The sequence below is a fragment of the Archocentrus centrarchus genome, chromosome 4 (assembly GCF_007364275.1).
Source record: "Archocentrus centrarchus isolate MPI-CPG fArcCen1 chromosome 4, fArcCen1, whole genome shotgun sequence".
NCBI lineage: Eukaryota > Metazoa > Chordata > Actinopteri > Cichliformes > Cichlidae > Archocentrus > Archocentrus centrarchus.
In genome coordinates this window covers 29,931,708-29,947,498 of record NC_044349.1, presented here as the reverse complement: position 1 = coordinate 29,947,498, position 15,791 = coordinate 29,931,708, and the positions used below count along the sequence as shown (strand labels likewise).

At 40.2% G+C, this 15,791-nt stretch overlaps 1 protein-coding gene across 3 annotated transcripts in view; it reads right to left on the bottom strand.

Moving 5' to 3' along the window:
* LOC115778745 (cyclin-dependent kinase-like 5) overlaps nt 1-15,791 on the bottom strand; it is a 51,590-nt gene extending 35,799 nt beyond the window's left edge. For all 3 annotated transcript variants that reach the window (XM_030727026.1, XM_030727028.1, XM_030727027.1), the window contains exons 1-3: nt 15,647-15,791; nt 13,402-13,622; nt 9,653-9,687 (exon numbers count right to left, since the gene is read on the bottom strand). In XM_030727026.1, the coding sequence (XP_030582886.1) occupies nt 9,653-9,687; nt 13,402-13,465 (99 nt within the window). In that variant the 5' untranslated portion in view covers nt 13,466-13,622; nt 15,647-15,791. The remainder of the gene's footprint in view (nt 1-9,652; nt 9,688-13,401; nt 13,623-15,646) is intronic.

Genomic DNA, 15,791 nt, shown 5'->3' with positions numbered 1-15,791 from the left:
AACACGCTCACACCTGCTGTTTCTGCGCTTTCATTCATTCTGTCAACAGTAATGTGATTGTATTTCATATGTCCCTACACCGATTTTAAGTTTTGTTTTGATGTGGGAAACAGCCGCCTGTTTGTTGATGTTTTTATAGAAGAAGATGACACCTCACACACACACACACACACACACACACACCTGCTCTGCTGTCTCCTTCACATTGTAATCATTCAATCATCCAAGATATGCAGATTTTATTGATGCTCTGACAGGAACACGTGTCAAACTCGAGGCCCGCGGCCCTCGTGTCGCCTCAGGTTCTCTGAATTTTGTAGTTGAGCGGTAGCCTGGTTGTTGTGTTCTTAATCAATTAATCTTAATCAATCTGAGTTAGACGCCCCTGGTCATGGTCATGCAAACACACTTTGACAGTGATACATCTTGTCTATGACCTTTTCAAAACAAATTTCACAATTTAAAAAAAAAAATTTAAATATGAATACATTTTACTGCATAGGTACTGCTTTTCAGGTGGTTTAAAGGGATAATTAGTAACTAGTGATATGAGAGGGTGCGCTGAGAGGAGACCTGTATCAGTGACTCTTCTCAGTCATGGTTCTAATCATGTGAAAAAAATACTTTCATATGAGGGCCAACATTATGGCACACAATAATGAAAGCACCAGCTTCATTTTGAGGTCAGTTTCGCTTCAGCTTCCACAGCAGATTTGCTTATTTTATTTTATTTATTTATTTTTTTTAATGCTTAGTTTTAGTTCCGTTTTTTATTAGCTTTAGCCTTTTTTAATAATTATAATAGGGAGGGTTAGGATTTAAGAAGTTCAGAATATATATTACAATGTAAAAACACGACTTGGTGAAAGCAGCTGATGCGCAGACATGTAGACATCCCCGGGTCTCAGTAAAAACATAAATAAAGTTTTACTCTCCCAAGATGCATCACTAAGAAGGGAGGCTCCAATTTGGATAGCATGTAAGCTAAGTATCTTTAGCCTCTTTAACCCCTGCACATGTAACATAAAATATTGCTTGACTTAAAACAGATTTGACTCTCATTATTTGCCCAATAAGGTACATACAGTAAGGTCCCACCACGACCCAAGATATTTTTTTAACTGTGTCATAATGGTTATATGTTGTTTGTATACCTCTGTGATTCCTGTTGTGGGAATGACTAATTTAAACTCATGTGGCTCCGACTGAAACCCAATCTGAACATATCGAGTCGATGCTTCTGCAGCTGGGGGGCCGTGACTTTTCATATAGAAGGTCGATTCTTTTATGACTGATAAAAACAGGTAATTCATTGCTTTAAGATGATTATTATTCCAGGAGACAGAGCCCACCTGTCAATGTTTTACCTCTCTTTCAATCAACTGTCTTATGAAAACCAGTTCATGGGTGCCGCTGTGTGTAGTGTGCATTCCTCACACTCAGCGCTGCTACATTTAACCCCTCACTCCCACAGTCCACACTACAAAAACACTGGTGTACAAGGCCACGCAGAGGCCTTAAACAGGATTTAGATTAGCTGCTAGAGAGAAGCCTTTGTATTTGACTCAGATAAGGTTTAACAAAGAGTTTCATTTGTAAGTCACCCGGTCCCAGAGTTTGCTGGGAAGTCATAAAACACAAAACATGGTAAACAGATAGTGTTTCACATGTTCATGGCCAAGTTCAACCATTTGTTTTTCCAGTAAGGCTTCTAATCATAGACTTTAATATAGTATGTTTACAGTAGAATTTGCACGACTTTGAAAGAGGCCAATATGTATGGCACTGGTCTGATGACGATGAGGTTTTTGGTTAAATATAATACATCTCTCATTTAGAACAAAACACAATAAGTTCATGCGCAACCTTCCCGCAAACACTCGTCCATTAACCGGCCTTTTCTGGGTCAGCTGAGAGCTGCGTGTGTGAGAGCTTGCACTGTAATCTCTGCTGAGCAAACATACCTTTTAACATGTGTCAGTGAGCTCAGGGTCAAACTGGAGCGAGCAAAAAGCACAGTTTCCACTCCCAGCACTGATATTCCCAGTTTTGTCAACACTGTGACTAAACTACGAAATATCACCAAGTTTAAAACGTAACTTTGCAGATTTACAGATTTTGAATTTTGAAGAAAAGATACAAACGATATGAGTGACGTCAAGCCAATTAAATCCCAGTATTTAAAAACATACTTAATTTTACTGTAGCCATTAATCAATATTTGTACCACCACCAAACTGACCAGGAACCAAAAAAGGAAACCGATAAACAAACTGGCATATTAATAGAATGCCATCATAAAATCTTCAGTTAAATTCTATTTATATTATGCTAGTCATTTAGATATTGTAGGGTTTTATCTTACAATATATAGAAAAAATTCCTACAATTACATGATTGCCTATGAGCAGCACCTGGAGACAATGGGGAGAAAGAACTCCCATTTAAGAGGACGAGACCTCAAACAGAACCAGCCTCAAAAAGAGGCAGCAAGCTGTAGTGGTACGTAAACGCATCAGGACAGCAGCATAACGGATGGTTCAGGGTCTCTTCCTGTTAAAAGGGAGTTCTTCTTCCCAACCATCTGCAAGTGCTTGGTCTTAGAGGGTCATCTGATTGGTGGGGTTTTCCCTCTAAGGGTCTTCACCTTACAATACAAAGCATCTTGAGGCGACTGTTGTTGTGGCACAACATAAACGCACGTGAAAAAGGAAGGAGTGGAGTGCCCATGAATCTTATCAATGTCCACACATAGACATAGAGATAGACTACATCACATCGTGTACAGTACATATATGCAGCTTTTTCGTTTCACGTTCTACATTTAACTTCTTCACAGATACCAAGACCAGACAGTGGCAAATGTATATACTATCAGTATGCTCTACCAGAACTTCAGATGGGTTGAATAACTTTGGAAACCTCCCACACCTTTCCCACATCAGTCATCAGATCATTTTCTGCTTTTCAAATTTTCATTCATTATAACTATTTAACCGTAACTGCACTGTCACCCTCAGTTAAACGACTATTGTTTCATGCCAGCTTTCTACTGACACCTTAAAGGGTGGCCTTTCAGGACAGCTATAAAAGCATTTTCCTCATGTCACTGTTGGATAACACATCACAGAAATGTCTTTTCAAACCAACACAAGGCTCTCTCAAGCCTCACAATCTCTGACGTCAAGCACGGTCACAAACACCATACTGTGCAGAAAATAAGCATATTTTTCTCGAATCTGTTTAAGCTGGAACTTGCTTTAAAAAAAAAAACAAAAAACAAAAAAAAAAACAGCTGCACAGTGACGTCTTCTAGGCGACATGAGCATGATTAAACCTCTTAATTAGCTTACAATAAATTAGCATAATTCATAGGGCTTTATCGAGCATCAGAAAAAGTCCTGAAGCATCCTCGTGGCTCATTTGGCAAAAGGTGGATCTGTAGCTGCAGCATCCTTGAAGCTGCTTGAATCTGGTGGCCCCTTCATTTCCTCACTCCATGATGACAGGCTGCAGTCCCAAAAGAGTGGCCAAAAAAGAATCAGTGAACCCAAACGTGTTCTTACAGTTATCTATTTAAATGGACAAGAAAATAATAACAGATGAGCATGAAGTACAAGACAAAAGCTCCTCTGTGTCTCCGTGTGCTCAACCCTCTTGACATAGCAGCATGTTGCAGTTTTACTCTGAGTACTCTCTTTATCAAAAAGCTGTGGCAACATTTGGCAGTGCAGCCCAAGAGCGAGTGAAGCTGGAGAGTCTTGAAAAACTGGGTCCCTATAAGGTATGAGGTGATACTGTCGAGCCTATTTCAGTCAGGACCGCTACAGTCAAAGGAAGGTATTGTTATTTCCATCTGCAGCTATTTATATTTAGCCGTACGGCTCTGTTCTGAATCTTCCCGCCCTTCCACATGCATACATGAAAAGCCTGAGGCGGAGAGCAGCAGCAAGAGCCCCATACAGAGTGGAGCAGGCATCAATGACAGCAGACATCACACTGATTAAATCAGACACAGCATGAAAAGCAGCAACTGTAGACAGACTAAAGCAACTCAGAGATACCCATTATGCTCATTTCCAGCTTCAGGTTTTTATAGAGTTGGCCTCTAATAGCGTAGCTTTGCATAAATCATAGTTCAAAATAATCCTTATTTATTTTATACTGGGCCTTTATGCAGCCTCGCACTTCATCCCATGTCTGAAACAAGCAGTTTTAGGCCCCTCCCTCTTTAAGCCAACTTTCTTCTCACTGGCTGCCCCTCACAAACATAAGCAGGTGGGTGGAGCTGTGTGCCTGAGATGACCATATTAGGGAAATCGCCTCTCTCTCTTTCACATCATACAGAGTCAGACTTCATGCTCGATCAGGATTCAGCATCTGGTGACCACAAAAAATCTGTACAAAATTTTGTGGCTATCCATTTAATTTGAATATTAGTAAAGCTTTTTGAAATGTTAGGCTGAGTGACACTCTCATGGCTAACTCTATGTTTACTTTCAGCATATACGAGCGTGTAGGACCGAACCATAGAATGGGTCATGACAACCGGTCATTAAATCCTGCACTGTGGGATAATGTTCAGGCACACATTAAACAAGAAAATTATCCTATTTCGTATCAACAATCTTTCATAAATAGATGTTAAAAAGCTCATAAATCGCAGTCACTGGCGTGATGAGGAAGCACACAATTATTCAAATCTTGTAATGATGCCAGAGCAGCAAACATTCAGCATTGAGGTCTAATCTTTTATCCCGTTTGTGTTTGCATCACGATTTAAGGAGCGTAACTTTGCAAGAATAATAAATCATCCTCATACATTTATCTACTGCGACCACATGGAAACCTAAAAAAAAATCGATGTCCTCCTCCTCCTCTCTGTGTCACAACTAACCCAGATAACTCTAGAGGAGCCTGTAATATCAGGTACGCACACTGTAATCCATCATCTTTCTAAACAGATTCTGATTATTGCGTAGAACCCGAATGCATGTTTGCCTATTTCCATCCCTTCTATATCTGGCCCCCACATCTTTCTTGGATCTAATTATTCCTGTTAAATACATGTACTGGGTAGTTCAAGTTCAAAGGGGCGTGTCGCTGGTGAAATAAGTGTGTTTTGTGAGAACGAGCAGCTGCAGCTCCATATAAATGCAGCCATTTTCTCTGGTCAGTGCACTTCCCTGCTCATCCTCACGGCATCATCAAAGCCTTGCTAAGCTTATGTGTTTTTCTGCTAGCACGCACGTGTGTGTGTGTGTGTGTGCGCATGAAGTGTGCGTTTGACACTGTGCCAGTGTCTGTGTGTATGCACACATAATTATGCAGCATAGATCTGTGAGTTAGCCCTTGAAAAAACATGCCAGTTCATTCACACTAACAATACGATATTTTCCAGATGGCACAGGTCCACATTGATCTGCAGCCAGAGCATTCATCCTCCTGTGCTTCCACACATCAAGCAATAAAGTCAGCAGCAGAAATTCTATCAAAAATGCATATATTGTTGAGTTTCTAACACACAAAAGGCCCAGGCAACGTGAGACAAAATGTCAGGCTTCTGGGGGATCATTTACTTCTTTTTTATGCAACTGAGGAAATAATTAAAAAAAAAAAAAAAACCATAATGATCTAATTAAAAACACATTCCAAAAACGCTTAACCAACTAATGAAAACACGGCTTGCAAAGTAGCCCATTAACATACACATATATATTTTTAGCCAAAGCACTATTAACACATCACGGGTAGAAAAACAAATCTCAGTGAGGAACAGTGCATTCACATCTCTTCCAGGATTGGGAGCATTCAGCCGTTATTGGCTGATTAGGTCAACAGTTTCTCCAAATCTGTCTGTTCAAAGTAAAACTGGAGGTAAAACTTCATTTTCCAGAGTGGCGGTGGGATTATGGTGCAAGCTGAGTACTGTTACCTTACAAAGCTACGTGCATTACATCCAACAACTACAGGCCTAATAATCACTTTCCTTTAGATTAAGTTGATCTCCACCAACTCCTGCACGGATTACTCAGGCTTTTAACCCCCAAATGTTCCACTATGTTCACCAGCTAGTCACTCTGGTTCTTTGCTCCAAATGAAATTTAAATGAAATCTCTGATGAAGTGTAAGCCAGAACTAGTAGTTTATTACATCATAACCACCTCTATCTGTGATTAGGCAACGTATCAGCCTGGCAGATGTATGTTGAGCTTTATTTCATCCTGTTCTGACAAACTTTTGTTGCTGAATTTTGACACCGATGGATTTTCACACAAATGAAGACAATACCGAGAGCACTGCAGAAAGCAGCCTCCATCTGTGGTGTGAACCTAACGGAGGTTTATTGATGTGAGTTCTGTTGTGCAAAATGGAGACATTGGCATTTGCAGACGCCTCGGCCCATGATCAATCGGTTTGAATAATATTTATATCCTCTCTCCTATTTTTCCTCTTTCAACATCAAGCTTTTGTGTTGGCGTTTTTTTATTTCTAACATTTAAGCTAACCGGCTGGCATTAGAGATCAGGCCAGTGGATAAACAGAGTGAAATCGCTGCTGTAATAAACATTAAAATGACGGCAGATGCGTAGTAATTGTAGAGCAGGAAAAAAAACATTGAGGATTTTGATAGGGGAGGCTGAGAAAGTGTTTTTGTCTCCTTCCTGCAGATCTCTGTAAGTAGGAGGTAGTTAGCCTCTCTTATTCATACTGGATTGCTGTCAATTCCTGGCACAGCCTCTTCCTCACATGGACTGAGATGACAAGGCTATTACTGCAGTGTGGGTCGCCTGCTACTTTCTTTTTTGCGGTTGTTTTGGTTTCCTTTTTCTTTTCCTAAAAATTAACTGCTTTAGGGCAACCTATCAAAGCCGCTTTTACATGAATATAAAAAAAAAAAATCTAAGCGGTGGAAGAAATGAATTTGTTATCCTTCAAAGCAGATCTTCCTCTCCTGGTTCATGAGGAACACTTGCTTCACACACGTCTCCTTTGGAAAACAAACACGGTCTAGAGCTGATGTTCACCGGGCTTCTGTAGATCTTTTTTAACCTCCCACAAGCAAAACCCTGATGTCACATAGCCTTGATCTCTTCTATCAGGCAAACAAGCATTACCCTCTGACCACTACACTCAAAGAACAAAGCTGGAGCTTTACAAACAACAGTGGTCTGACAATGGACATCTCTGCCTCCAAAACATGGATGAATCAGGTCCCTGGATTATACTTCTCATTTCAATATGATGTATATTTGGGAAAACATGACACAAAATGTCCATTGTTGTCCAGTCTTATAGCATCCAGATCGACTCCAAATTTGGGCCAAGTGCCACCTCTGGATAGATTTCCATGCAAATCTCTTAATATCTTTTTGAGCAATGTGTTTAGTGAGACAAAGACACAAACCAAACCAGCCACGTAACCTCCTTGGCGAAGGTACGTCGATTTGTTATTGTCATTAAATTCCACAAAGAGTGCAAGAAACCGAAGCGTGATTCTGGTCCTCTGTCTGGGAATCCATTAGCTATTGTCCGATGACTGGACAGGGACAAATGATTTGGGACCTTTGATCATATTGCTCACATCTAGGTCCAGACTTCCTGATTAATGCAGAGATCTTTATGAATGCAGATATATAAGGAAAAAAACCCAAAACGAAGTAATCTTCGGTGGATAGGGATAGGGATATGGTTTAGGGATCAAGATTTAATTTTGGCATTCACTGCCCTTTGGCTGTCTGCATGGACTGTTTGCTACCTCCATGCAACAAAGCCTGCGATCCATCAATGCTCCAAACAAACAAAACCCATCAAGTGTAAGAGGGATTTTAAACGGGTGCCCTGACCACAGAGAAAATGATGTTTTCTCTGTTTTTCTTTTTCAAAAAGGCAAATTGGTGTAAGCCAGATGGTCAGAGACTTGACTTTTTGGATTCCAGTGATTTACCTCGCTCAGCTGATTAAAAAATAACCAGCTCAAACTGCTGCTAGAGTTGTTCTTATAAGGCAATTACATGTGAAAAATAGTTGTATAAAAAGTTCTGGTAGAAAAATAATAACTATTTAATGTAAGTGTAGTTCTATGAGCATGCTCAGTGCCCGTAACAGGCTTCACCACTGGCTGTGTAAGGTGGCCTGGGAGGGGTCCAGACTTTAGTCTATGGTGGGAGCCCCGGGCCTCTGGCCCTGCTGATACCAAAAATTGTGTCTCTTACTTGCACACTCTACATATCCATATATTACATGTGGATATATGTTTATAATGGACTGTTTCAATCCCCAATAATCTTCAGGGCAAACTAAACAAGTCCAGCTGATCGCCCTGCTCTGTTAGAAGTGTTCAATCACTGTAATTAGTAAGCAGGTGTGCACCCCGCACACACCACCCCATCGCAGATACCAGATTTTTTTTTTTCCTCTGGCTAGATCGCTGCACTATAGCATTTTTTCACCACAATTTGCAATCTACCACTGGGCACGTCCAGTTTTGGTCACAATGTGCACATGCAATCTCCCAACGGTTCTGTTCATGCTTGATTTTACGGAGCAACATGGCAACCGGCGTGAAACCGAGGGGGAAGTAGAGGAAAAGGGGAGCTCAAAGGACAATTTTGGGCTTCCTATTAAACATAAAATCCGAGGAGCTTGTCTTGTTTCTTGTCTTTGTAGACTCACAAGGACAACACACTGACATGCTGCTTAAGGAATGTTTAACAATAGCTGCAGGTAGATATCTTATTTTCAGAGAATTGTAACACAGACTAGAGGGATCCACACTCCCTGTGGGCATCAAGTCACATGGTTCAATCAACAATCAGATTCAGGTGCCTTCAATGACCCGTAGGACCAACCATTATCACAGAATATTACACAAATAATATTATCCAGCTGTTCACCGTCACTGAATTATCAAGCTGGCGTGGCATTTAGCATTTAGAAGTAGCAAGCTAATGCTAATTAGTCCCCCCTCTGAAATTTTTTTCTGGCTAGAACCCTGGAAGTGTTATGTTAATGCTCAGCGGATGATAAAAAGTTGTTACAACTCTGCTCTAACAAAATTCATGCAGTTTAGCATAATTTTCACAAGTTCAGCAATATGTGCATCCTAATTAAATTGAATTGTTTGAAGTGTGGCCCTTCGCTTAATTTATCTCTGTCAGTATGTTTTATAGAAGTTATGAAATCTCCAGCATGTCTGTGCCTTTCAGTCTTGAGTCCACTGCTTCTTACTAGAGACATACGTCAATAGCAGGTTATGTATTTTATATAATTTTTTAAGAAAGAAATCAGTTGGGTACTAGAAGCATTTTGTAAGCAGTGCAACTTTTGGCAACTGTTTGACCATAAATTATACCCATTTGTGCTCTAGTGAGTATTTACAGCACTAAGGTGGTGTATGTGAGCTTGACTTAAGCCATAAAACACTGGCCCGGTTCACTGTAAGGAGCAATCAAGTCACCAAGTGCAACAGTGTGACTCATTTATGTGTTTTTAACAGAAAACAACAGAGCTCTACAACACAGAGTAATAAGCACACTCACGGTTTATTGTTAGCTTTGCTGACAAATATAAACCTCTTACCCTTTAAAACTTTGTGGTTCATTTGGACAGTATAGTATAGTACACAAAACATTAAAAAATTGGCCCTTACCTTTTGTCGGCACTTCAGAACAACACCATAGGCACCTGAAACAGAAGCAAAGTGCAAGATTAACTTGATTTCAGTGTTCCTTGATTATTTATTCAGAGCTACTGTTTACTTTCAGGTAGAATTTATATCAGTAAATAATAAAAACGACAACACGAATTCAGCTTGAAACTCTGTAATTAGCATGCCAACATGATCTACAGCCATAAATAAACAAAGACTATCACTCCAACTTTTGCAGAGATTGATTTGAACCTGTTTCACTTCAGTGCACTGCTGCAAAGTGAAAAGGCCTTTAAATAACCTTTTGAGTGCTTCTTATATGTTCACATGAACTAAACGTCCTCCCCCCTATAAAAGGACAGGTGGTCCAGAAAGTAGGACACAAGTGTTGGCAAGCTACTGTAGATCTGATGTTATCGACCCTGGTAGTCACACACATGCATCCCCGAGGGTTCGAGAGGAATTCTTGGACTCAACAGGCATATGATGAACAGATCTGTGCTCCTCCACGAGCACATCAGCGCTGCGAGAAGTCATCTACAATAGACCAGACTCTAACAAATTAATATACACTTTAAAGGCCAACTACAACTGGATCTGTAGAATTTAACAAATAGTATTGATGTATTTTTACCACAGGCAACAATTTTAACTTTATTATTATTATTATTGTTATTATTTCTACAAGTTTAGATCAAACTCTCTTTTTCAAGAGAAACCTTGACAAGGTAGCAAATGTACAAACAGCATATTCAAAATGCAACAAATACAACACAAACTGCAGCAGATAAAACATGATTTACATTTTTGTTTTTAATCTTTTATTTTAACCAGGAACAGGAAGGTAAAATGTTAGAGATAAGTATAGCCAGCACCAACTTACCCCCTCATGTACCCCCTCATTACAGGAGAAACCAGATCTCCCAGAGAAAACCTGCCCACACACCGGTATAACATGCAAACTCCACCCAGAAGGGCCCTGACTGGGATTGAACCCAGGATTTACTTGTTGCAAGGCAAGAACAGCAACAACTAAGCTACTATGCTGCTAATGTCAAAAAGATCTATCAAAATTAAAAAGCAACCATTTGGAGGAGTATAGCTGGTATCTGCTGGGGCTGAGACAGGGGAGGGTACAGCTATGCTGGAAGTAACGGTTTTTTTTTATAGATAGAAACCAAGTGGCACCCTCTGGGACTGAAGAATGAAGCCAATGTGGAAGTGCCAAAAACTGCAGATTTTAGTGGCCACTCGAGGATGTCCCCAAAGGCAATTCATTCCCCACAGACTCACGTGTCATGCCCAACTTTACAGCAGGAATGAACAGTTTAAGGCCTGATACAGAAATTTATTTTGACCTCTGTGGATCATTTCCCTCTTCATAAGAACAGCACGACAGGCAAATGTTTGTATTACTCACCCACCCATTCAGTGGAAATAAGGCTATGGCCACCTTGATTGGAAGCTAAAGCCAATCAGTGTCTGCTACCACTTGTCTAATCTGAGACGCTAAATTTGACCTGATGAGAATTTTTTTATTTATTTTTTTTTTTTTGTGAAGTCCAAATATGGCAAGTTCTAGCTTCAAAAAACTAAAATGGCAGCACACAAAATGATAATGCGGCTTCAAAATACAGAATCCAAAATCCGGGTGTGCTATTATGATGGCTACACCTTTATTTTATATGTTCTATGATTCCTGCAAGGACCACAAATAATAAAGAAGACAATGGCAAGTAAGAAACTTTGCATTTGTAACAAAACAAAGAGCTATACAGCACACTGAATCAACACATTTACTGAGGAGGTGCTGTGCAAACACCATAATCACCATAATCAATCACAGGCACAAAAGTAGCTTAAACAAGTTTGTTTTTTCCAAGGAAAATGTTTAATAAATGCCATGTGTTTATAGATTTTGCACATTATAAGTTGATACTGAACAGGCCCAGTGGCGTGGTGGTTAACACTGCTGCCTCACAGCTAGAAGGTCTGGATTCTCGTATCCACCGGCAGGCTGGGGCCTCTCCGTGTGGAGCTTGCATGTTCTCCCCGTGTCTGCGTGGGTTCCCTCCAGGTACTCCGGTTTCCTCCCACAGTCCAAAGACATGCAGTTACTGGGGTTAGGTTAACTGGTGATTCTAAAATGCCCATAGGTGTAAATGGTTGCCTGTCTCTCTGTGTTAGCCCTGCGACAGGCTGGCAACCTGTGCCGGGTGTATCTGACCCTGAAAAAGTTGATAGTGTTTGTCATTCACTCCAAAAAGTTAAGCTACTTAATCCATTAGCATTTAGATGTTCTCTCTGCTGATGACTTTCTGCTGGCTCTGTTTTTTTAATTCTTAACAACAGAAAATTAAACAAGGTACCATTAATAGGATTTATGGGATGATCTGAATTCAATTAAAGTTCTTATATTAAAATGTTTATTGTTGTTCAGCTGGCATCTCTGACTCTGGTGACTCCAGTGAACATAAAAAGCACAAACGCCATTGCTACAGATCAAACTTTTCCTGCTTTTCGCCACTTCAGAAGCCAAAAAAAGTTCACACACCACAATTTTTTAGCTTGTTTATTTACACTAAATCAATCATATTTATTTATCTTAGTTTGGCTTTATATTTTTTACTTGGACATCCTGTGGTTCCACGCCCCACAGTTTGAGAACCTCCACTAATGACAAATCCACTGACTAACTTAACGAGAATCAAAACTGGACAGGTTTATAATGTATCCAGCCTGGTATCATGACAATTTAAGTCACTTTGTGTGATATTACTATGAATTTTTGTAGTTTAAAGTAAGGACACCTTAGCCCCACCCCTTACCCTATCCCTAATCATTTTCCATGTCACGCAATCTCATGAAATGTTACATAAAAAGCTGCAAAACGTGCCTGAAGTACAAAAATATGGGAAAATTATTTCTCCTGTTCATTTTTGTCCTTGAATGAGGAGCTGGAGAAAACTGAACAAGATTCAGTGTATTTTTAATTGCTGGGGTGAGCTGCATGCACTTAGCACTTAGTACTAAATCATTAACAAAATTGACTGACCTCAAGATCACTGAGGAAAAATCTATAATGCTGTGATCAAGTGGAGCGCACAGTGAAATGACAGGAAAGGGGGGAGCCGAGCTGGAAAACTTCTACAACTTTACAGTTTAATGTGGCACTAAAAGTGCTGACTTCCTTCCCAACCAGCTCATCACTGGACAGGCACGCAGCTTACCAAGATTTCCCCGTGTCCTCCAGCCACGCATTATAAAACTTCTAAGACGTGGGAGTAGAAGAGTAAGGGTGTAAAAACTGGGACGAGTGGGTGGCCTCACCTCAGGGCTGCTGCCACTTTCTATCAACCAAGTAGCTCAAGGCAAAAGAAAAGCCAGGAGAAGCATTTCAGGGGAATTTAACCATCAAACAGCCATGCCCTGCTGATATTTACTACAATAAATTAAAACCCCAAGAGTATGAATCAGATTAAAGCATCTAGCTTCAGTTTGACACATTAAAATTCTTTCTGATAAATAAATATGAAATAAATGCCATTGACCTGACTAAGCTGTACAGGTCAGGCTCTTGATGAGCTTGTTGTGCAGGCAAAAAATATAATAATGTGGATAAAAACAATAAACTAAAAAGCTCAGGAAAGTGTGCATGAAGGGCAAGACCTGACTGGCTCTCACAGTCTACTGCAGACTGACAAAAACACATAAAACAGGCTTTCCAGCAAGTAAATAACCACTCTTACCTTCACCCACAATCCCAAGGACTTCAAATTTATTCATTACATCACCAATGTCAGGGATCTTCATGAAGTCAAAAGGTATGCTGCATGAGGTGCGTGGCGCACAGGCTCGGGGCCCCGGCTACAGGACGGCATGAGGCGGCCAGCTGTCGGCTCCCAAGCGGAGAACGCCTGCTGTAAGCCATAATATCCGTCACATGCCTCCTTCAGTGCCTCGTCTTCACCTGCAGGAAAACAATGCACCAAATCAAGATAGATACAGAGCCCCCCCAGCCCAGATCTAAAAGAAAATCTGCCAATACCAAATGGAAAGTGTCCGCGAAAGCTTGAGAAAAGGTGCATCTATGTCACAAAACTGACAATCCTTTAGTTAAAGGGCTATTCCTGATACGTATATTTCCCTCTTATTAAGCATGTAAGCATATTGAGAAAGGTCAAAATAATCAAAATAGGTGCAGCAGAGGCTGAGATGTCCCAACCTTTAATCCCTATTAAAAGAAAAAAAGGAGGATCCTCGAATTCCCAGAAAGCAGTTTAATACAATCTTTCATTAGACCTCTCCTGCCTGTGAAATGCCCTAATTTTTCTATCGCTATACCCACAGTTTTAAATCACAGGCTTTCTGACAGCTAATTGAAGTCTTCGGCATTAGTAAAGATAAACCCCGATCATATCACAGGGGTTGTTTTCTCAAGACTTGGCCAAGCTCCTTTAGAACCACAGAAGACATTGTACGAGTGTTTTAACAGGCCGTGCAGCACTCCACATACCGAGTAACTGGACCTGAATGTGTGAAATCAGTGGAGTGTCTCCTCAGCATAAATTAAGTAAAAACAAGATGTCATATAATAGTTTAGAAAACCTGATGAAAATAATGGTGAAAATCCCAAATTCCTACTTCTTTTAGCGAGAGTGAAAGGGCACCACACGCAGTGATCAAAGGATCTCCTCTGATCCACACACTCTTTATTGAATCAGATAAGACTCCAGATACCACTTTCTCCATTTCATCTTCTCCTAGCTGGAAAGCTCAAGGACTTGTATAGCCTACACACACACATACTCGCAGTCTCCTACAGAGCTGTGGGCACAGGAGCTGCTCATCACTATGCAAAAACCTCGGCACCAAAATAAACCGAGTCTCCCAGAACACCAAATATCGCTGTGTGGTCTGTTAGTCCCTTATCTTACTCAGCAGCAAACCCTCAACTGTAAGCTAAACTCAAACACTTTTCACCTCATGGAAAATGCCTTTTATCTTTACTCGTGAGTGTGCTTCTGTGCTTCCTTCAGTCCCTTTCAGCTTGCAGCCTACATGGGGTGGCATGCAGCCTATTGTTTTTCCCATGCAGATTTTTTTTTTTTGCCAACTAACCCACCAGGCCCACTCCTAGAAGGATAATATGATCAGGAATGCACAGTGCATAGCTGTGGATCATATATTTTGTCTCTATCAACAGCGTGACTCATGCGTGGTGCGTGGAATTGAAAATGCAGGACCTCCAAAATCTCTTAACATGATCAATGCACCATTATTTGTGTAGAAATATAGATGAAATGGTGGGAATTTGCAAAAACAAATAATAAAAATAAATACATAAATAAATAAATAAGGGATCCATCTAACAATGTCACTCAGGTTTGAAGTAATTTGATCTTTTGGGGGGAAAAGACACAAAATTAGACAAACAACAATATAGAGAGAAGTTTAGATGTATAATAAAATTATGAATTATGGTTGAAAAAATGTAAAAATTTTACTGCTGTTTATGTAAATATCTCACCTGCATTTGTGGTGTTGCTTCTTATAACAAGCCTCTCACATTCTTAACAGTTACCAGGGTGAAATGTAGCTGTCACAAATCATCATTTTTAACTGTAGCCTGTGCATTAAAGTGTGCATATATATATATATATATATATATATATATATATATATATATATATATATATATATATATGTACATATGTATGCATACGTGTGTGTGTGTGTGTGTGTGAGAGAGAGCTATGACTGCCCACAGACTGAATGTAGCACCCACATTTTTAATGCAGAGCAACAGCAAACCCAACAAGTCAAACCTATGAAGCCAACTTAACACGAATTAACAGCTTTTTAGTTATTGTTGAGCCAGCTGATTCACAAAACATGCAAAAACAAACCTCGCGCCTGCCTTATCACATCAGAAATCCACGTCACCTTCGGAGGTTAAGTGTTATCCAAGTAAAGACAAAAGAAAATACTCACTCAGTCACTGTTTTCGGGGGGCAAATGATGGAAACAGGCCCATATAAATATATCCACCCACCAACGACGATATTTTCATTGCAGCAGGCAGCTACAGTAACTGGATCGTGCGGTTGACAAGCTCCAAGCCCATCGCCAGGCAACA